Here is a 23,735-nt window from a genome sequence, read left to right as displayed (position 1 = left end):
TGGAGACACAGCCAAGTGTTTCCAAATTTTCCAGATGAAATTTAAAAGCATTATGTAGCATACTGTTTTTAACTACTTCTAAAAAGATATCAACTCATAGAAGTACATTCTTTGTGCAAATGGAAAACTTATTTTATCCCTCTAGACTTCAGAGAAAACCAAGTTCTGTACTGTGCCTGGTGGCCTGGCAGCAGTGAGGAAACAATTCGAGAAAGTGCGGACGATGTCTTCACGAAAGGCCTTTGTTCTGTACCAGCACAAAGCTGTACAGGTAACAACAGTATTTTTAATACTGACAAATAAGGTATGCTCTGCTAGATAGCTGGAGGAAAAAAATATGATTCTTTGCTTTACTAAATAGCTTTCATTATGACTAAGACAATATTTCCTTAATGCTCATACTCATAGAATTTAGTCTTTGCGATATACTACAGGAAACATAATTTTTTTATACGGATGAACACTCAATATAGGCAATACTAGATTTACAGCAAATAGATGAGTAAAGCAGATTACTACCAAACCAGTGTTTTATACTTAACCTTCTCTCTAAGACTGTAATTCATTTTCAAGTATCATGGTGATATTTTGCATTTATTGCGCTTGATGTGATGTTAAGCTATTCTCTTTCGAAAGGAGTTTCCTGCTTCCATTGAATCAAATCTAATAAGCTCCCCTAAAAAGATCAAAAATTGCTCAGAACCACCCAGATGCTACATAGAAGTAGAACAAAGCAGCAGCTAAGTGTTATTTTTGATAAAAGGCCTTTACATTGTATTACTTCGTTAGCATGTGCCATGAAAAATTGTTGTAGGGGATAATGACTTTGGACTATGTGAAATCCTCTGCAATAAAACACATTGTACAACCTGTCCTGTGCACTCTGAAAAACAGTAATGGCACAGCAAAGTGTTTTACCATCCATTTAAGCAATATTGCTCTTCATCTTCATAGAACAGGACACATGAACATTCTGCCACAGGTTCATTTTCATGTTAAATGAGTATCATATCTACCCATCACCTCTCCTTACTTATACATTAATATCAGTATCAACAATCAGCACAGACAACAAGAAAAGCTCCAGTTTGTAGGGTAGAAGACACAGTTTGCTGCAGAAGTATTAAAGCATTTTTTACTAAACAAAAATGTCCCATAGTTGGACATAATCATACTGGAGGATACTGCTTGGTAGTGTCATACACATACTTCTCTGGTGCCAGGGTCCAACCTAGCTGCCATGTATCTGGATGAAGAAATGTAGAACCATATATAGCAATTATGTGCCTTTTTCTCTTACTCAGAATCAGGTAAGATGCATTTTCCCTTTCCTAACAGTGATGTCTAGTTCTCCACCAACCCATTATGATGGTTCCATTTCTTCAACCTCTAAGTATACTTATCCATGTATTTGTCCTAGGTGGCTATTTGAGGAGGCAAATCATCAGCAGAAAGTCACATTCACAGGAAATAAAATCACTCAGATTATATGGAATAATCTTTAAATTTAAGTTAAATAACTTACTGCAAGACCATAAAATCCCATTTCTATCTGACATAACTGCACTCTCATGGAAAATGGGATTATACACTTAGGTAGTTGAAAGATTACTCAAGGTCACTGAATCAATCCCAGGGCAAAACAGAGAAATCATGTAGTTTGAAGACAGGTCTCCAGATCTGGATAAATTCAAACTATTAATCTAAGCTAAAATAAGGAAGCATTATTTTTTTAAAACAGTTGTTTTTTCAGCAGCTGAACATTTTACTACATATTCAGTTACTGCAGGAGTGCCTAGTTCTTCATTCAAAATATTGGCATCATATATGCAAATAATAGCTATGTATCTTTCTATTTTTCTCTGGCAGCAGCTGTCACTCATAGGCTTCTTCACTGTAAGGGAGATTTGCTGCTTGTGAAAGGTGTCATATGACCAGTAGGAGGCACTAAGCTCTCCTCCAGAATGGTGAGCAGCAATGCAAACTGGTCACAGAATTTGCCATGTCTTCAACGGGGTTTGTTTAGACTCAATCAGGGTTTGTTTAGAGATCTGGTCTTTAATTTGACCACCTGGCACCATGAGCACCTTTTATTGTCAGCCACTAAGCTGAGAAGAGGTCACGAGCTTCAGTGACATTATTCTGCAAATGCCAGCCTGGAGAGGTTTGCTACACCACTTCAGCTAGCTAGCTGCTCAGTCTCACTATCCAGTGTCAGAAATGAGCCATTTCCTTCCACTGAGGGTCATTCCTGCAAACTTTGTAAGAATGCTAATGTAGCAACTGCCAATTTTCTAGCAATTGCAGAGCATACAACTGAATAACAGGACAATGTTAGTGAATGGTGAAAACCTTACCTTTTAATGAAAATCTTCCATATAGTGCCCCAAACACCCTTACTATATACGTAGAATTAAGCAAGGCTGACAAGTCATAGAGATGAAGTTCAGATAAGTGAGGTTCTAATGAGAAATTTCTGCAAGAATATCACAGTACTGATACACAGATGATACAGTGCTAAAAACATAAATAGGTAAAAAAGCATAGCTTAGAGGGAAACAAAGATTCACACCAAATACATCATTCTTCAGGTCAGTCATTCTGTTGTTACGAATTATGTAACTGCAGCTTTAAGCTCACAATTTACTTCTTATTGCTGCCTAAAGGGAACTGCAAACTTGTACATACTGACAATTTAGAACAGTAAATTCTAAATCTGCCAATACATAAGTGATATTGCATTAGCCAACTTCCCACAGAGCTTATATGACAACCACAATGTACAGTTCAACTAAAAGCTGTATGTTTCAAATGTGCGCAAGTAAAAGGCTTTCTTGTTCTTCGACAAGCTTTTGGGCCATATGATTCCCTTGAACAATACATACATACAGAGAATTGTATGCATATTTTATGTCCATATGCATATAAAAAGCATTCATAGTCTTAATCTCAAAGCTATTTTTAATTATTTTTTTTTTTAGGAAAAGTATGTTTTTGTTGTCAGAGCAGTTGGTCTAAGATACACAGAATAGTTACTGAAAATTCAAATCTGGGCACATTTTGCAATAAGAATTCTATCTAAATTATTGCAGAGCAGAGGCGCTAAAACTGATGTGTGAGCCTCTAAATGTATAAAATGCATGTAGCAATTACAGTTCTCTTCAGTACCAGAATCTAAATGCCTACATACAAATGTACTCTTCTAACAAAATGTATACAAACTTATTCCAGATCTATATCTTTCTTTTTTAAATAATATCATTTTAGGTTAGAATGACAACTTATTCAAATATGCAACAGGATATTATAGTCCTCTGTATTATGTACCACAAAGATATTCATGAGCAGGACAGCAGTCCCCATAAAGGGTGATGTCGTAGTTTAACCAATGCCAGACAGCCTGTCCACTCACTCCCCCCCTCCCCCCCCCCTTCTTGCCCTCCCCCTACTCCTGGAGGGACAGAGAGGAGAATCAAAAAGAATGCAACTCCCACGGGTTGAGATAAGAACAGTTTAGTAACTAAGGTATAACACAAATCACTACTGCTACCACCAATAATAGTAATGATAAAGGAAATAACAAGGGAAGAGAATACAACACCTCATCACCAGCCGACCGATAACTCGCCCCCCAGCCCGACCAAGCACCGACAGATACCTCCTCCAACCCTGCAGTCCACCTGCCCTTCCGGCTAACTCCCAGTTACCTCCTGGGCATGACGTGCTGTGGTATGGAATACCTCTTTGGTCAGTTTGGGTCAGGTGTCCTGTCACCTTCCTCCCAGCTTCCCCCCTCCCTGGCAGAGCATGAGGCCCACAAAGTCCTTGGCCAAACCAAAACATCATTGTTTTTCAGCTCTGTTCCCAGCTGAAAGTCAAAACACAGCACTGCACCAGCTACCAAGAAAGAGAAAAATGACTGCCACTGCTAAACCCAGGACAGGTGACTTGAAACAAATGGAAGAGAATGGATGGCAATAGAAGTCTGAAATAAAAAATAGAATGACTATAAGAAGTCATTCATGAGATAATACCAACAATCATCCAGCTGATGGTGATTTCTGAAACTCCCTTATGAGATGCCATAGAATAAAAAAAAAAAAAGTAATTTAAAGGGGATTCTTGGGAGAAGGGAAAAGCAACTGTAAAATGTTGTTTTTTCATTTCTGCCACCAAAAGTGATTTTGAGTTGTCTATCTGTCCTCCTGCCTTGCACAGCTGGAGGGGAGCTGTTTGCTTCTGACACTGGGATGCACATCTGGTTAATTAGATAACCTCACTTGATTAAATAACTTTGCTTGATTTAATAATGCACAGTACAGCAGGAATTGTATACGCCAAAGAAACAAGGGATCAAGTTCCCACAAGTACAACTCTTAACTAGTTTTAAATCTAGATCATGATCTTCAGCCACAGTCCTGTATTGGAGGCATGATTTATCCTACTTATTAAGAACAACCTTAGCCCATGCAGACCATCAAATAATTCTCCGAAATCTATGGGGTCTACAAAACATGCCACAAACTCTAATGGGGTAGACTACATTAATTCTATCTACAAGATATCCTACCCCACACCCAACAGCTGGCCATTACAGAGAAGAGATGAAACCACAGGTCTTCCTGCTCGACACTTGTTTGGAAAAATAAACACAATCAGCATTTTACCCTCTGTCACTGGAATTTCAATTAGCCATATCGACAGACACACAAAATACGAGAACCTCCAAGATTCATTTCATCCCTGCATGCCCAGAGCAAAGCTGTGTATTTATATTGCCAAAATCTGGCCCATAATGTTTAGGCTGAATTTCACTCAGCCATAGCTGTTGCACTAAACAATTATAATCTTTTGCAATATGGCAACTACTTCATAACCAATACCAAAGTTATAGCAATAAAGCAGTAGTGACATTCATATTAGATTTGCTTCCTGACTACATTAAGACTAATTATATTCCTTTTTAATACTCCACACCATCCAAAGGACACATAATGACTATCATGACCATATTTCGTGTCTCATGAATGAGCTTTTACAGTAATGACATCTTAACTTACATATCTAAAACATGTACATTAGAATAGAAAATCATCTCTTAAATGAAAAAAGCATATGTATGCATAAATATATAAAAAAGCATATCCATATAAAATGAAAAGGCATACTATACATAAATCAACACATAGGCATTAAACAGAGATGGAAAAATTTGCAATTCATTTTGTTTGAACTGCCTCTTTTCAACTTGGTGTAGGGTTAGCTTTACATTTCCTCCTGTTGTGCAGCTCCTCACAACTGTTACACATACAGAACTTGCGAGTGTAAACCATGCTCTGACTTGCTCTCTCCTCAAGCTTCACCTCACTTTAACAGTTGAAACTTTGCAGTCGATACAATTAATTTTGATCCTGGTATTAAATCATTTACAGGGTCAGGAATCAGAAAATTTATTTTACCTTTTCTTGGTATAATTTTAATGCAACTTATAGGTAAGACAGATAGATGGTTTGGCAGCACCAAGGTGAAACAGAATTCCTAAGGCCCACAAAGGGGATGGAAGTTGTTTTCCTGCCACAGAACCTAAGAGCCTTTGCTGCCTACTGTGTGGCAGAAATTACCAGTAAGGCAATGAATGCTCCAGTGTATTGATTCGGCAGAAATGTCAGTGAAGATTCAAGCAGTGTAAGCATTCCTTAGTTTGAAGGTGGAATAAATCCCATAAATACATGCTTTGCCATGGGATGACTAAGGGAGAGAGGTAATTTCTTGCCACACAATTAGCTGAATTTCAAGGAGGTGCCAGGAGTGGAGATGCAGGAAGCTTACTGATCTCTGTTGCACTAGATGTATAGTAGCAATCTTAGAAACACAATTTCACACTTGCATTACATCAAACACTTGGGAAGCTCTTGCTGGAGGTACAAGCTCCTTTCATTTGAAAGCTTGTTATAAGTAGAAACCAGTAGGCAAGCTTCCTTCTCACAAGGGAAGAAAATTCGACATGAGTGAAATTATTTGTTAGATGTCTCTGTGTGCATGCTAGTGTACAAGAGAAAGGAAGCACACAACTGCTGTCTTGATAACATCAATCTTTAGGATTTATTTCTTCTAATCACTAAATTTCAAAGTACTACATGAACACAGATAATGTGATGTAACACGAGTTCTATGACAGGTTTTAAATAAGAAAACAAATCACTGCCAGAGCCTGGAGTTGAACTAAGCATAAGATAACCTCAGAAATCAGTTTAAACAGACATCTTGGACAGTGCTTTAAACTCTCAACAATATGTTCTCTTTATTACACTGCTGTTGTCAGACTCGTAGATACAATGCCAGCCTGTATATCTTATAGGATGTTCTAGTTAGCCTGTGGGTCACATTTTTCACAACTGCAATTCAGCAAGATTTTTGCCTCAGAAGAGCTGTATAAGGCATATGCGGGAAGTCAGCAACCCTTATTACACTTCCTTTTACAAAGTTGTATTAGCCTTCTGACTGATGATAGGTAACAAGCTGATAGCAGAACACATAAAACTGGAAGCAGTAGTCCTAGTCACCTTCATCCCCTTCCAGACTAATGATACAGTGTGATTATTCATGCAGCTTTCTGTATCTGCTGGCTAAAGTCTATCTGCAGTAATGGAAATTGAGGTCTTCTGTGTTCTAAAAAAGTCTGTTCCAACTTTTATGGTAACAAATATCAATTTGCTGTAAAATAACTGTTCTAGTTATACCATTTAAATTTAATTTATTTGTGAAAACCCTTCATAGGCAAAAAACTAACAAAAAAAAGAAAATAAAATTCTAATTTACTATTAGCTATTAACGTGCAATTATTTTTGTCTTTAGGAAAAGTTAAGTAGGAGTCAAAATACCATATCAAGGAGCATGAGGGAAGCTGAGTGCAATGAAATGACCTCCAAAGAAAGTCAAATGGAAGCCTCTCAAACACAAGAGGTAATTATATCAATTAATAATCAACTCATTGAACAATTATATTGCTGCTGATACATATCTGCTTTGCCTCTTCCACCTTTACCACTTGGTGCAGCAAGATCTGAATGTTCTGTTGATAGCCTCACTCCTTAGGCAGTGCATAAGTTTTTAAAGGTGTTTTATTAAGTGGTTTTAATTTATTATTGTTTTAATATGGTAGTTAATTAGGTTTCCATTCCTGTTTTTCTTTATTGGAACATTTTATATACATATATTTTAAATATTGAGTATGTAAAATTTTTGCATATTTCAATAAACCCTGTACTAAAGTGAAGATTTTGTGTACAGGTTTCTCATCGCAAGCAAGTTACTCAAGAGACAAAAATGGCTTCCACATTCAGTCAGAATACTGATGAAACAGGTAAGAAGTGGCAGGACAATAAAGGCTCACAAGTGAGCAATGGCAAATGCCTTTACTCACATAGATGTGCTGCTCTTAGCACACAAACATGAAAATGCACATTGCTCTGAATTCTCTGCAAAGCACATTAATTTCCTTCAATGAGACTTAAGAAATTAGTTTAGAATTTGGGACAGAGATGGCTTTTGCATAAGGAGGTGGCTTAACATATGCATTTAGTTTCCTGGAAAAAATGGAGACTTGAAGAATTGTCTGAAAACATAGGCAAACACTAGCCCATGTATATATAGAACTGTAGATAAGAAAGGTTTGATTTATAGCTGAACTGAATATCCCTGCAGAATATGACCAGAGTGTTAAGACACTGCTGCTCCTGCAGTTTAATCCTAGTATTGGAATTCACACGTTATATTTCCCCCATAGACCTGTCAACCTTTAGCCCTGTCACTCCACTCAGGTATGGCAAAACAGCAGGTGATAGATAACATGTCCCTCAACAACTATTCTGTCACTTTCTCAATGGATTTCTGTTCACAATCAAGAAATTCTCTAGACTTCTGCAAGGCTACGTGTAATTTTTCTAAGGTAACGATGTTTTAAAATTCACTGATAAAGTCAATTTCATAAAACGCAGGGTGCATGAAAAATGATCTTTTTTATTATTCTTCCCATTGCAGTAATCAATGCAGCTCAGAACGAAGAGCTCCCAAAGACTGTAACACAGATATTAAAACAGCAGGTTGAAAGGACAGTTCAGGAAACGGCTGTTCATGCTGACAGAGAGGCTGCAACACCTGCAAAAGAAGTAAAGGTCTGTGTTTTTAATAAGAGGGATTTTTCTTTATGCAAATTAGAAAGGATGAAATTAAGACATTGGTCTGCCAAGCAGTCTGAATTTCCATTTTACTGTGATTAAAAATGTAACCTATGAAAGTGGTGGGAATATATGGACATTAGAAATTAAGTGCATGTAATATGAAATATGCTGAAAGCTCAACAAGTACTCACAGCATGTGACAGACAAAATAAGTAGACCTTTATAAAAACTTCTGCATTCCTGTCCTCCTCTGCGGAATACAGTCTCTTACTTTCTTGTTTTGAATTTGTAAATATGTATAATTTCTGTCACCACAGATTCCAAGAAGCATAGAAAATCTCACTTTCAGAAGAAACGAACATGAGCATAAGCCACGCATAACTTTACATTATGCTTATAATGCAGTCTTCATTTGTTCATTTTGATGATTGAAAGTGTTCAATCATCATTTTGCATTTTGTAAGAATTTTACATTTCTTTTCACTGTGCAAATAGTGCAGCTTTTATTTCAAAAGGTCTGTTTTAAGCATTCTGAGCATTAGCTGATGCATTGTGTCTTTCCAGATCTTACTATAAGCCTATTGCTTGGATGCCTGCAGAACTAGCTTTCAACAAGAATAAAAATAAATAAAAAAATAGTTTTATATGTAACGTAACTTTAAAAAAAAACAAACAACCCCTTTTGTTCACGAAAGATGGAAAATATGTACCAGGAAATTACATTGCCTTCAACAGTTAGTTCATCACCCACCTACTGCTACTACTTCAGCAAGCAGGCTACAGGAAACTTCTGCACTGAGGTAAAAAAAAGGATGGAACTGCTACTTCTGCAATTATTTGCTCCAGATCTCATGAATATGGAAGCACAGAAAAGTTTTCCACTTAAAAAGTGCCATTGGAAATGACACAACTTCCCAGTCCACTGAATCATCCATCTCTCCAATGAAGCACGCAGTTTCCATAGATCTGTATCTAAAGCAAAGCAATTTATGTGAACTAACATGTTTATATAAATGTACAAGTAAGAAAACACTTAGAGAAACATTACCTAAGACTCCTAATATTGTATCTGGTGAATCTGAAACACAGAGTATGATGTCAGAAGTGCAGCAGGCTACATATAGCCTTGCCTTCATTATTCAGATGTTCACAAGACCAGAAAAAAAATGCTTAGAGTGGTTTGAAATCTGGAGAGGAGAGGTCCTCTCTGTAAGATGGGTCTTTGAGGACCAGCCTTTCTTTTCAATTAAAGATGATCCTCCAGACCCAGACAGAGCTAGAAGCATTGCAGACCAGAAAAACATTTCAGGCAGAAATACTAAATACATAGCCAGTCTCTTGCACTGCATGTACATGCTCCCAGCTGTGCAGGAGGTATGGACAAGGCTTTTGCATTAGTTAGAGAAGGTGTCCACACAGTCACTTGGATGTTTGAAATGCAGCCACTGGACCCTATGAATAAGAACTATCACAATGAGGAATATCAGATGAAACTCTTATCCAGAAAGTTCCTAGTGGTGCTGTAAAGAGTCTGAGGTATGTGCTGGAAGCACAGAACCTAGATAAACTTGAACAGCTTAATCCACTGGATTTCCTTAACTTGTTGCAGCTGAGGTCTGAGCTGTAATAGCTTAAAGGAAGTGTAAAGAGATGCATAAAATATTTTGAACCTCAGCCCCTGTCTGTTACCAAAGACAACTTCAGCCAAAAACTGGAGAATGAAGCTGTCCACAGAGAAGACAGTGAAAAGGGGCATGTCAGAGTAGTAGACCACACATTTAAAAAGCAGCCTTTACTTGTGACCAATAAAGACCTGTTTATCTTTAAAGTGGTACATGGAATCTGAGTGGATGAAAAAACATGAGCAGTGATGGGCACGAGGCAAACAGTTAATTGAAACACAATCTTGGCACACAGAGAATTCAGACAAATTAAGTACAGCTGAAACTTCATCACAAAAATCAAAGCAAGATCAAGATCCCATACAAGAAGCAGCAGCCCCTGTAATACCACAGCAAAGTACACTTGCTGATTCTAAATTTGATGGCAAGAATTCTCAAGTAGTACAAAAATACGATGTAGGAATTCACATCGATCTCCATAAAGACAAGAAGGCTGAGCAGCTTAACGGAACTGCAGGAAGATGCAGGAACTGTTGTGAAAGCTTCTAGCTGCTATCTCTTCCACCATTATGAGGATTAATGCTATAAGACCTATCCTGAAGAATTATATAGAGCAAAATAAAAACAAAAATATATTAAAAATGGGTATTAAAATTAAAATACCATTACTGTTGTATTTGAGAAATACCAGCATGCTAGGAAATGTGCACAGAATGCACCTGACTTCTCATGCTTAAAATCAATGCAACACCTTCTTAACTGAAGTAAGACATTGCCTGTATAAAATAGCTCTAGAGATAAAATAATGGTCATGTTTTGTGCACATCTGTTTTCAGTTTATTAAAGCACAAGATGTGACTTAAGACAAAGGAAACTACATTTCACTGAGTCTCCTGTTTGAGAAAAATTACTGCAAGAGTTTCCAAATTAACATAAAAATTTGCCTGCTATTCCCTGCTGAGCACTTTTACCAGTTGACACAGCCGTAGCCTGAATTAAGGGCAAACCCATCTACCATCAGAGTAGGTACAATAAGAAGTGTAGCCACCCAGTGTCCCTCAGAAAGCTGAGCTACATTTGAGGCTATTTTATAATTAACAGTTCTTTGGGGGATTTTTTTGTTGTTGTTGTTGTTGTTTTTACTGGTGGTTTATTCTTATTGCAAATTTGGCATTATTTTGGAGATACTTAATTTTCAGCATTTTTCACAGCTCCATTATGGCACTAGAGATACTTTGCAACTAAAGCTGTACTTACAAAATCTACATAACTTTCTGTCCTGATTTGTGAATTGCTATAAAATCAATACCAGCAGGCAAACCAAAATCAGACAGAATGCTGAAAAGGGCCAAATTTTCTGCTGCTGTAGAGGGCCATTACTATTGTTAATGAAGATATATTTATACAAACAATTATTTGATACACTGTATTTGTATTTGTCTGCTAGTACAGTTCTTACAGCAATATGTGAATTGAAACTGAAAAGCCACATGCATTTTTGCAAGCCTAACAGATTATCCATTATTTCTTTCTGTCCCTTATTGGTATGAAATAAAACCTCTATTCATGCTTTCTTCTTTACAAGGAGCTGGTTTCTTTTATAATTAATTATACTTCATAAAAGAAAGGATTTGATAGAGTTGGCTAATATGATTGTAGCTAACTCAGCCTTAAAAATTAACTGAAGGAAGTATTAGCGCTGAAAATTAAAACTATAAAAGTCACAAATAACTATGTCCATAGAATATCTGGGCCATATGAGTGTACAGTCTGCAGATTACCACAGAAGTAGAACTCCCTCATATGTTTTTGGCATGATCAAGCAAAACTTCATCAGAATTTCAAACATTTGCCCTGTTTATTGATCTCTGAATCACGTTATAGATTCAAAGATTATACATATACTCAATTCCACTTATATGAGTAAACCTTTTATCATCCTATCTCATTTCACAAAATAAATAGTTATTAAAAATAAATGGAAATACTGTACCTGGTGTAGTGAAGTGAATAGTCTTTCCAAATGTATGGATTTCTGAAAAGGGAAAGTTGAGTAGTATTTCCACTTTCAAAGAATTATTGTTAGTTGAACAAAAAATGAAGCCCTAAAATTGACAGCTGAGATACCAGTTAATGCATAAAGAAAACTACAGTTTTAACAAAACATACCAAATGATACAGTTAAAAATAAATCCTAATAATGCAGCTTAAACTAACTCATACTTTTTAATACGTGGTTCTAGAAACTGCAGATTCAGGAGTACGAAACGTGCAGACTCTGTCAACAGAGAGTTTACCCAATGGAGTGCCTAGTTGCTGACAAGCAGAATTTTCATAAATCATGTTTCCGATGTCACCACTGCAGCAGTCAGTTAAGGTAAGAATTAACTGTGTGTTTGCTCATAGAACTCTGCATCTGAATGTAAATGCAGCCGGTGAAATTGTTTTCAATTAGGCTATTCAGCCTGTAGGATGTTGGGTCGACAGGCAGGAAACCTGGGTTCCCCCTTTTCTGCTACTGACACCTGAACCATTATTAACCAAAGGCCTTTAAATTCTCTAAAGAACAGCTTCATCCCACTACCTTCCAAATTCTTCTGCATATTGTTTCCTACTGACTACTCCAGACCTTAAGGACAGCTCCCGAACCAGAAGCAGTAGACAAAGAAACTTGGGTGGAATTTAAAGCATGTCAACACAGACCAAATTTCCTCTTACTTTTCTTCCCCCATAAATGAATGATGATGATTCTCTGCATTAGCAAACCACTCTTTTAACCTTTATACGAAATGCAGTAGTTATCTAACAGTCAAATAGGCTAACAGACTGCTTAGGCTAACAGTTCTGACTTTAACACCTTGGAGATTAGCTACATACATTTCCCCTACTTCATTCAGGAGCAGAATCAAAATATAATTAAATAAAAATTTCTATAATTTGCACAAAGGTTACAGAAAATTGGCACTGTACTTTCTCCACCTATTTTGTAGAAAAATAGATAATTCAGTCTTTAATAGGATGAAGAAAAAGGTCCCAGCAACCCCAAAGTGCTGTGGAATTTTGCTATTTGAAGCTTATGCTATGCAACAACTGAATAGATTTATGTTCTTTCTAAAATCACAAAGCATGATCCTTCTCCATCATTTTGACTTTGAAATTGTATGGGAATTTGCATTAGTTTTAGATACTTTTGTTTGGGGGTACACGGTGGTCAGAATTGGCCAGTACACTGAATTTCCTCTCTTTTCGCTCTTCCTTTTCTTTATATGTACTGTCATGTAGGGGTACTTGAAATACCAAGTAAAGTTTAAAATTCACAGTAGATTTATGATATGTAAAAGTGTAAAACAAATTTCCTTCCATTCGGCAGCTTGGGAAATTATGCATCTCTCCATGGGAAAATATACTGTAAACCCCATTTTAAGCAACTTTTCAAGTCAAAAGGAAATTATGATGAAGGCTTTGGACACAAGCAGCATAAAGAATTATGGAATTCTAAAGACCGATGTAGCTCAGCTGTCAATACTCATGCTGAAGAAACAAATCCCATTAGTAGTATACCTGTTGATCCTAAACCAATTACAGACATTGATCAAGACTTGTACTCAGGTACTGATGTTTCACTACCTGATACTTTGGATAATAATTTGAAAAGACCCACAGAAAGAGGTAAACTAAAGCTGACATGGCCTCCTTCAACAGATGAGGTAACACCTAAGAAAACATTTTCTATTGAAGAAGTGCCTAAAGTAAATAAGCCGAAGTGGCCCCCCCAAGGTTGTGCTCAAGAAGGTTCTAATTTAAATACATATAAACCTCTGGGCAATAAAAAGGATCCTCAGAAAGAAAATGCGGTGAGCAAGCAAAATAAAAATAACACCGCAAATGCCCAACAAAATCAACACTCATCCTTCAGTGCTCTGTCTGAAAAAGAAGCTACAAATACCTCTAAAGCAAAGAAAAATGAAGCAGGCAATAAGGGAAAAGAGGAGGAAGCTGGGAATGTGAAAGATAAGTGGAATACAACAGGAGGATCACAGAATATGGAGGAAAGTGGGAAGGATTTCAATGGAAGTGATAAAGTGATTGTTCATGCTGCTGGGAAGGAGCAAGAGCAAAAAATAAATGATAGTTTAGAAGTTGTACAGGTTACTAACATTGATGATGTAACAGTACAAAAGAATCACAAAGAATTCAGCTTAAATAACAATAACAATTATGCCACTTTTTCGCACCTAAACGTTTTAGGCAAGAAACAACTCTCTCAGCTACAGCTAACCCAATGACAGCATTAAGCATACAATTTGCACTGTATCACAGCACGCCTTTGCAAAGCTGGAAAATCAGTCTGGAAATGAAGAAATATTTGAGATCTATGAATCTCATGAGAGCTATTGTAGCAATACTGTAACTGTTTCACAGGATGAACAAAACTCAAAAGATGAAGATGCTGTTACCTCTAATAATCTTGCTCAATTTAATAAAGATGCCACTTGTCAGAAGTCTCATATTAGTAGAATATTAAAGGAGGCAACTAATACAACATTGCCTGTTGATATGGAGTTGGCATGCATTGGAGAAGAATCAAAATATGACAAAAACTTAAACACTATTTTTTTATTTGACACTCTGAAAACATCTTTTCTTTAAAAAAGGCCCAACAACCTGGATTTAGACTGTGGTTGAATACACTCTGTAGATACAACTGAAGTTCCTGCAGCCCATATTCAAAAGAACATGGGAATTATGCTACAGAACTGAATGATATTAATGCCTGTCAAGAAAGTGAAATAATCAAATTGTCAAAGAATGACATAAACACGAGCTTAGATTTACTGAGCTCAAGATACACAGCTGTTCCATCATTCCAAGGTGAGAAATTCAAGTTCAAACAGCTCACTGTAGAAGAACAAATTAAAAGTAAAATAGATTCTATGACAAAAATGAATAAAACAGCTAAGTGATCAGCTACATCTGTCACTCATTATAAAGTGAGTCATAAATAAGTATTTCTCCTGTTATTTTAGTCCTTCTTGAGAAATTTAATATCCATATGAAAATTTTTATGATATACTGTCAATTACTCAGACTTTACTTGCTTAGTTTATATTTAAGGCAATGAAGATGTATAAAACAGATTTTTTTCAGTCTGTAATTAAAACAACTTGTCTCTCATCACAAGACATATTTTAAACAGCACAAGAAATATTTTACTACATGACTGTCCTGCAGAAGCATAATCATTCAGTTTTACTGTTCATCATTTGTAACAAACTGAGATGTGAATCACCTACTCGTGTGCACAGAAAAAGAAAAAAACATTTCCATAGTTGTTTTCTTATGTATTGTTATTATTGTAACTGAGCTGTTGCTTCATGATGTATTATGTACTTTTGTTGTGTTAGCTCATACTACAAGATTTGGGGTTTGGTTGGGTTTTGGGGGAGTTTCTTGCTTTGGTTTTTGTTTGATTTTTTCTTCAATGACATGCAGAACTTAGTTTAAAATGGACTCGCTGTTGAAAAGTAACTGCAAGTGATTGGTGAATAGTACTGTTATGCTCTATTCCTAGAGCTGCTAATATGGCATTATATTGTATGACAGGGAATAAAAAAAACAAACAAACCAAAAAGAAGTGTGTAAATTTTAACACAGGATAAACCCAAATATCCAAGGCAGAACTGGAACAAAGTTTGGGAACACTGGGCAATTGAGACTAGTGGTTGTTTTGAAAACTAATTCAAAGTCATTTTAACTGAAGCAGCTCTCCAGTTTCGTATTTAAACCTGTACAAACTTATGCAGATTTAGTACTTTTTTCCCTTTACATGTTTATGAATTAACATGTGCTCTCTTAACACTATTCCAGCTTGCATGAAACAGCAAAGTATCATTTAACTGTTGACAATGCATAATAAAAAAGCACTTTACAAAAAAAGTATTTTGTGACGGTTTTTTATATGAATTTATACATATGGTTCTCCTTAAACAGTCCGTGAAATTCTTCATGTGATAATAACTAAAGTTTTGTCAGAGGGAAAGGGCAGGATAATTAAAATACAGGTTTCAAAATAATTTCTGAAGTATCTGACAGAGACAAGTGTTCAGAGTATTTTGCAGGAAAGACAGGTTGATTGTAATGGAAACATTTAAGACATTATTGTGTAGAGCTCTAGAACAAAGTATCTGCTGCACTACAACTCATTGCCCAAAGCAATGGGATTGTGGGGAAGAGAATACCCACTCTTCTTCCATACCTACAAACAAACAACTATAAACTACACACACACAATATAAGCTTTACATAGTATTTCTTGCACAAGAGTCTTGAAGAGAGTGAATCCTCCTCTTTACGCATCATGCTTCGTTCCTCCCAAATACTCTCATGAAGTGCAGAAACACAGAAAAGACCCCTTAAAATAAATGTGCTCAGAAGGGTAATTGGCCTTCATTCAAGGCACTCAGATACAACTGTATTTGATCACTTTGTCAAAAAACATTAGCCTACAGGCTGCTGTGAACATTTAAAAAATATTTTGGCAAGATCCCTCTCTCATTCCATGGTTTTAACCATGATTAATTATTTTGAATACCCCAAGAGATTATTAAATAGATATCAATGATTTTGTTTGCCTTTTGGAGTAGATAATACAACTAAAAATAACATCAACAAAATTCTTTGCAAGTCAACAACAACCAAACAAATCTCAGAAAATGCAAGCCTGATGAAAACCCACTGAATTTGTCTAAATGTTTAGAGCTCTACATTGGCTAAGCTTTTAAATATCCCCTATTCCTCAAAATTTCTTCTTGGGTATAAGACCAGTTTTGATCTTGAGAGTGAAATGGTGGATGTCTGTTTATGCGTACATACATCGGTGTGATAATATGCAAGTTAATCATTCGAGTACAAAGCTAATGTGGTTGCAACATTTGTACTTGAAGTACAGTCCTGTGCCAATTTTCATTCTCCTGCATATTCTGATTCATTTAAACTTATATCCTACAATTTACAGGAATGACAGATATCAGTTATGATAACAACCCCACTCATTTACACCAAGAAATTAATGCCTCTGAAAATACCCTTACAAAATACAGACCTTTCTGCTTCCCCTAAACAAAATAAAACCACCACCAAAAATGAGTTATGGAAAAAGTATGTTCCCTTTGGCCAACTAGAGATGAAATAAAGGCTTTGATGAAACAGTAGAAAAAAGCAGGACTACAGGGAAAAAATTTCTTTCCAGATGGAATAATATGTAAAGTCAACATACATAAATGATGTCCTGTATGTGGCAAATCTCCTCGCATAGTCCATGCTCTGAATTCTGCTTAGCACGGGACAGACAGAGAAGTGCAGAGCCTTCCTCTAGTAGACTCATTTGCTAATCATTCATTTGAAACACAAGCCAGGTGTCTCATTATACTGTCTTGGAGTTGTTATACAAATTAAGAGGACGACACCCTGTAAACCTCTTATAGAAAACTGATATCTATGGGCAATAAAAAAAAATGGAGCAAATGTAAATCATCTGGAGAGAAGGAGGAAAAAAGAAAAGGAGAAGAGTTCTTCAGAACTTCACCCAAAAGCTTGCAGCAGGAGTAATCAGAGGCAAGATAAGGCTGGAACCCACCAAGATGTATGTTTGTCCTACTCCTTTTTTCCATAGAAGGCAAAACAGACAGGAGATGCATGAGTCACCCTTATGTATACATATATATACACACACATTACTATTACAGAAGTCTTACTCTGGAAGAAAATGTATATAGGAGATGAAAGTGAGGTTGGGACAAAAGCCTTAGATAGAAAGTAGCAACCTTACAGATTTTCTTTAAATGAAATGGTTTTAAAAATCTTAGCATCCACAAGAGCTATAGTTTTGTGAGACAAAGTTGTTATTCAAAGTTTTAAATATTTTTAAGTTTATCCCTAGCCTTTCTAAGTTTTAATTCCTGAGTTTAAACAACCTGTCATCAGTTTGTAAAAGTCCTACTCTGTGAGGAGAGGCTAGAGGGCTCCTGAGAGAAATCATGGCACCAGAGCTCCCCTCCTCTCAGCAGGATAACTTCCTCTGACTACTCCTAGGTTTCTCCTCTTAGCTCCCAAACAGGATATTCAGCAATGCCCACGAATGGAACGTTACAGCCATGGAGGACAGAGTGGATTCATTTCCAGCACAGCTGCAGTCAAGCACCATTCAACAGCAAAACTGCACTGACAAGTAGCAGTGAAATAAAACATCTCTTGCACCATCATTTAGTACAGGAGAGGTGCAGTCTGAAATTCTATTTTCACTAGGTATTACTGGCTACTGAAGATGTTCTACTGCTTTTAGAACACAGCAGGGTTCATGTATTCTACACTTCAAAGCACCAATTAGAGAGATTAAAGAGCCTTGCTTAAATGTCTTGTTAAGAAGCTTCTGAATTGCTGGGCCAGCACTGGACTTTAGAGGACTTATAAATTTGCAGTCCCTTTGCAGCTTCATTAACATAATTGGCACAAAGACTTACTTAGAGCTATTTAAACTGTTTTTATAGATGCAGCATATCAACTGATCCCTTTGGAGTCTTTGGCAAGTCAGAGGTATCCTTAGAACTGTAGAGGGACCTAAATAACATTTACACTATAATGATGAAGTAGACTCCTCCTAGGTAAAGGACTTGCTGAAAGCAAATGCTTGATTACTGCAAAAGGTGTACTTAACTTGTCTGTTTTCTGTTAAGCATTTATCTCCTTCATACATATTAATAGGCATACCTAGACTAGCATCTTAAAAGACAAAGTGTTCAGCATTTACACTAAAACTACATTAAGGATCTGCCTTACTGTAAAAAAGAACAGTTCTTGCAATATCCCTCCAATAAATAATTATAGTTCAGGCCTTATTTTCCAAGTGCAGGATAATTATCAGAATTATATAAGATTTGGGTCACTTCAGTCAAGCACTTCTCCAACTGATAGGTATAATTTCAAAAAACATTACTCTGGATACACTCACAAAACCAGGAAAACATGAAGTCAAAAAGAGACAGATTAAAACCTTTGTCTCTTTTCATGTTTTCATCCATTAAGAGGCACCTAAGTGAAATGCTTTGGGTGAACTTTACTGACTTTCACAAGCAGCATTTTACCTTGTATGTGAGTTACATTTGACGATTTTGACATGAAAAGCACTTTTAAATGTTTTAAAGACAGTAACTGTGTTAAAATGGCCTTAGGAACATAATCAGACTGACCTTACTTTTGGGCTTTCTAAACCATTAAATGACAATTTAAACACAAAAGGTCTGACTTTTCAGTACAGTCCTTAGACAAAAAAATAAGGCAGCTATGTACTGCTCCAGGAAAGAGATGAAAAATTCAAAGTTTTACCTCTCCATGGACCTATATCCTATACCTTCCTCCCCTCCCCTCTCTTAGGGTAGAGTGTGGGAAAGCATAAGAAAGAATAAAGTCTTCACATGTTACGAATGTGTTTCTCATTAACTGAGTACATTACAATTTTATTAAAAGCAGACATGAAAAATGTACCACACAATTGCAGCAGGTGATTTTCAAAACCTCATAATCTGGTTAAATTAAAAAAAAACCACCCTACATCTCCTAGAAGAAACTCAGAGGGATATCTACATGACTACAGCTAATTTCAAATCCATTTTTCCTTTTAGCTCTCGACACTGTAACCATCACTATCAGTATCCATTTAAAATTACTTTTAGACTGATGCAATGATACGTGTGACAGATGTTGACAAGGAATAATGTTCTATTACAACAGGTACTTATGAAAAAGCTGTTCCTTCTCCACAAAACCTGCATATTCCAAACTGAAAAGATGGCTGGCACACTTATTGCAGAAAAAAACCCCAAACCAAACAAATATTTCATTTCAAGATAAAGAAAGCCACTTCTCAACAAAAAAAACCCAACAACAAACAAGATGACTTTTCAGTACAAAGGTGTATTGGCTTAAAACTTACGGGTGAATGGAGGTTCAACTGCACCATGAGGGGATGAAACTTTAAAGAAAGTACTTCAATATACTGTTTGGCAAATTAGATTATGTTATCTTATTTGTAATACTGGTGCATATATTATAACAAAAAGAATAACTAATTTATATGAAATAGTCTCAGAATGTGCTTCCAGTTTGTGATCACAGTTAAGAGCTCTACAGGATATTAGATGAAAAGGAAGAAATAGAAAACTACGAATTCAGAATGTATAGCTGGACACAAAAAGTAATTTTGCAGTTCCAATCTCAAGAGGCTTTGTACAGCTTTTTCATAAAGTAATATTAGAGTGGAAATAGCACATACAGAGTGTTATATACTGTTTAGAATCTCTTTTGCTTTATTGTCTCCTGTAAGCTGCTGTTCTAAGTTGTTGGTAGTGTACTCTTCTATTGAAGGCTACAGATTGAGTCTTGGTGGCTTTCACTGAGGAAACTATTTTGCTGAAGTGGGCAGTGGTTTTTATGTGACTGGAGAGAAGGTAATGAAAAGTTGCTTTAACAGGATCTGGCAGCTATCCATGCTACAGCATGCCATAAAACAGAAACAGCATGGACTCAGCTTCTTGGGCCAGAATGTGAAGCCTAAATAGTTTTCTTCAAAACAAAGTATTATGACAACAACCAAGACTACCTTTATATGATCCTGGAGGTAACATGATATGAACATTTGGCTAATAATTTATGGCAAATGATATTTGAAAATATTGATGTTATAAACTAGCATACTTTAGGATGCTCCAGCATCTGAATTTTTTTTTGTTAGTGTATGTGCACTATAGACACCAAGACAGAAAAATGAAGGGGGGGAAATATTAATAGGGATAATTTACCTTCTTGTGAAAGCATCTGTGAGAAAACTAAGCTTTATAAAAGTCTTCCAAATAGCTTCCAACAAATTTGGTGAGGCTGGGATTAGATCTCCAGACATTTATGCTCTGTAATGACATTTCAACACTACTGCTGCACTCCAGGAAACAAATCATTTTCTTTAACCAGCTATAAATTTTATCATCACCTCCAAGAGTCAGAGATGACATAGCCATAAACAACATTATGTTTCTGTGCTCTGGCTATTTCCATTTGATAAAGTACATTATCATGGTCAAATGTTGTGGAGGGAAGGTAAAAGGAACTATGAAGACAATCTGTATTTGCCACTATTCTGCCAGCCCCCAAAATGAGGAAAAACATACATTTCTTTATACGGTCACTCAAGTTAAGCACCAAGTTTATTCAAAGTGAAGGACATAATCAAAGCCATCTCCAAAATATTTAGGATAAACAGTATATGAATCAAAATTAATTCCTTAAGTACATATGGTTATCCTGATCAAAACATATTTTTTAATTTCTACAGTAACCACCGTAAAAACAAACCTCAGTTACTCTTTATCTTCTTAAGGAAAATTTCCTTAAGTCTGCCCAGCAAACTTCTTGTATCGTACTACAGAACTGCCATTTTACTGAGGATGTTCAATGTCATCAAACTATTAATGTATACATTTGTATGTACAAAGGGATATTTGTTAACATGGATCCTTGCATGCATTTGTTTGCATCTGAAGTTCAGGTGTTCACACTGCCCCTGTTAAGACACTAGCAGATGTCAGTCTAGAACTTATTCCATCTAGAAACTCAAAACCAGGAAGGCAGAAAATAGAATTAATCGTAAGGAATTTCTTCGTTGACACTAAAAGCACTGTGCTTATACAGTGTCCTGTCTAGAAAAGGCCTACTGAACTGCTAAACCACCTAAATATGAAAGGAAGAAACCTGCACCCAGTGTCAGAGTGGAATTATCATAATTCTCTTTAGTTGTTTCAAATTAACATTCATTGGGGACTTCCTAGGAACACAATTTTTCAAATGAAGACACGCCTAGGCAGAAAAGGTGGCTAACATATGAAACTCTGCACCTCCTCTACCTTTACTGAGCTTCTTCCACTTGCATGTACATGTATTACTATATGTACTAATATCTGCTACATTATTCATTACTATGTGACCGTAATTGTAAATGTTAATCCCAGTTCACAGGGTCATGAAATAAGCTCAAATGGACAACCTTAATTTTATCATTTGCTAACATCTGAGTGCTTGATTTTGAAACTTCAGTGTACCTTTAAAATATTTGCTGGAAACAATACATATGTGCCAAATAGAATTACAGTGGTTGAGTTCTGAAAATTCAAAATCTAGATCCACTTGAAAGTTCTGGAAAATGTTAAAGCCCAGAACCAAAATATCACACCTAATGGACTGCTGGACTTTCAAGTTTTATATTAGCAGTAATTCCTCCCCCAGTTCAAGTTTTGGAATGATATTTTCAAGAATTTTCTAGAATCATTCTTCTTTAACACACAGTAGATGCTTCTGTGGAGCAGAAAAAATACACCAATACCAATACCTGTCTGGAGTGATTTCTGTAACGACACATTCCTACTACAGCAGTATCCTGCTAAGCTGTGATGCTAAAATCTTTTATTCTATCCCATGGAGTCACGTAGGTGTCTTAATTGAGGGGAAAGGTGATATCTTTCTAGTAAAGGTTTTGCATACTTCCAATTAAACAAGAAACACTATTTTCAATAGCTTATAATTTTGTCTACTGTTGAAGCTTCTCACACAGGAAATGACAGACAGACTGATTTATTTTTAAAGCTTTTCCAAAAAGGCTTCCTCCATTTCCAGGAAAGACATCTGGTAAGATGTCTGCCCATGCTAAACAAAAATGTATTTTAGCTGAATAAACGTCAATCAATCTTGTGCCTTGATTTTGATGTGGTTCTACTTTGACTATATTTGCAATATAATTTTCAATTTCAGCATCTCACGTTATTTTTTTAATGGTACAGATCATGTCCTGGTGATACATAGTCAGGAGAATGTTTTTATTAGGACTTTTAACTGACTTGCTGCAGCAGCTGGAAGATACATAGAAGATTGTAATCAATAAGCATGAGGTCATATTTTTAATAATTGAATAGATGAAAATACTAAATACTTGTGTAAGTAACAAGATTCATCCCTTCTATGCTCTGAATAAGGTGAGTCCTAAGAAAAACACTACGCAATCACAAAATTGAAAACTGCATCAGACAGCTTTTGAGTTCAGGCATTCCTGCTTTCAGATTTAATGTTTTTTTAATGTAATATATGAATATCATATGTCTGGATGTATATAAATACTCATGTATACATAAGTAAACCACGAGCAATCAGCAAATTACTGTAACACCAGCTGTGTATATACAGGACTACCAAGCTCTGTACCAGTAAATTACTTCATAATCTGGTGACTTTACTTTTTTCTACCTCATTCTTTCTATCCATGTACTCCATTTTTACCATTCCTTTACTTGCATTATAAGTTCTTTGGGTCTGAGACTATGGACAATTTTTTTCTTCCAGATGATAAGCAAATGCACATGGCCAAATATTCCTAATGTGGTTCTGTCTTTACATTGATTAAATTTTGGCAGCAATGTCCTCAGCCCCTTCCCAGACAGACATCCTTAACTACGTGGATGGCACTACAGAAACAGAAATGTGTCAGCAATTTTTCTTAAGATGCTCTTCAGTGAAAATACAGGTGATAGAACCAGGCCAATGTGTCATTCATAAGATAGTCCCAGAGTTGACAATTCCAGCCTTTGCAGTAGCAGGGGACATGAATCCTGAATTCTGGTAGATGTGTCCTTCTAGAAAATGGAATTTAATGTTAAGTCATATCCCCTTGATTGTAAGCAAATCAAATGGCATCTTTACCAGATGACACAGGAGCAAGCTCTTTGTTTATGAATAGCAATTGCCAAATCATCTTGCAAGAGCCTTAAAAAGAAAACTGCATACAAAATTATAAAATAAATGAAAACATTAATCATGATGGAACAGAACCACATTGATTTTT

General features: G+C 36.2%; 1 protein-coding gene across 1 annotated transcript in view; it reads left to right on the top strand.

Annotated features, from left to right (window-relative positions):
• The window catches only part of XIRP2 (xin actin binding repeat containing 2), a 41,718-nt gene extending 27,398 nt beyond the window's left edge, over nucleotides 1-14,320 (top strand). Inside the window, exons 6-11 of the mRNA XM_061375619.1 lie at nucleotides 146-271; nucleotides 6,856-6,963; nucleotides 7,291-7,363; nucleotides 8,041-8,174; nucleotides 12,046-12,179; nucleotides 13,173-14,320. Coding sequence (XP_061231603.1) covers nucleotides 146-271; nucleotides 6,856-6,963; nucleotides 7,291-7,363; nucleotides 8,041-8,174; nucleotides 12,046-12,179; nucleotides 13,173-14,088 — 1,491 coding nt within the window. The 3' untranslated portion in view covers nucleotides 14,089-14,320. The remainder of the gene's footprint in view (nucleotides 1-145; nucleotides 272-6,855; nucleotides 6,964-7,290; nucleotides 7,364-8,040; nucleotides 8,175-12,045; nucleotides 12,180-13,172) is intronic.
• Nucleotides 14,321-23,735: the final 9,415 nt, after the last annotated feature.

Source organism: Neopsephotus bourkii, unplaced genomic scaffold (genome assembly GCF_033783945.1).
Source record: "Neopsephotus bourkii isolate Nb327-2 ecotype Australia unplaced genomic scaffold, CSIRO-AGI_Nbou_v1 NB_196, whole genome shotgun sequence".
Taxonomy (NCBI): Eukaryota; Metazoa; Chordata; class Aves; order Psittaciformes; family Psittacidae; genus Neopsephotus; species Neopsephotus bourkii.
The sequence above is the reverse complement of the archived record's forward strand: the minus strand, read 5'-3'. Positions and strand labels throughout refer to the sequence as shown.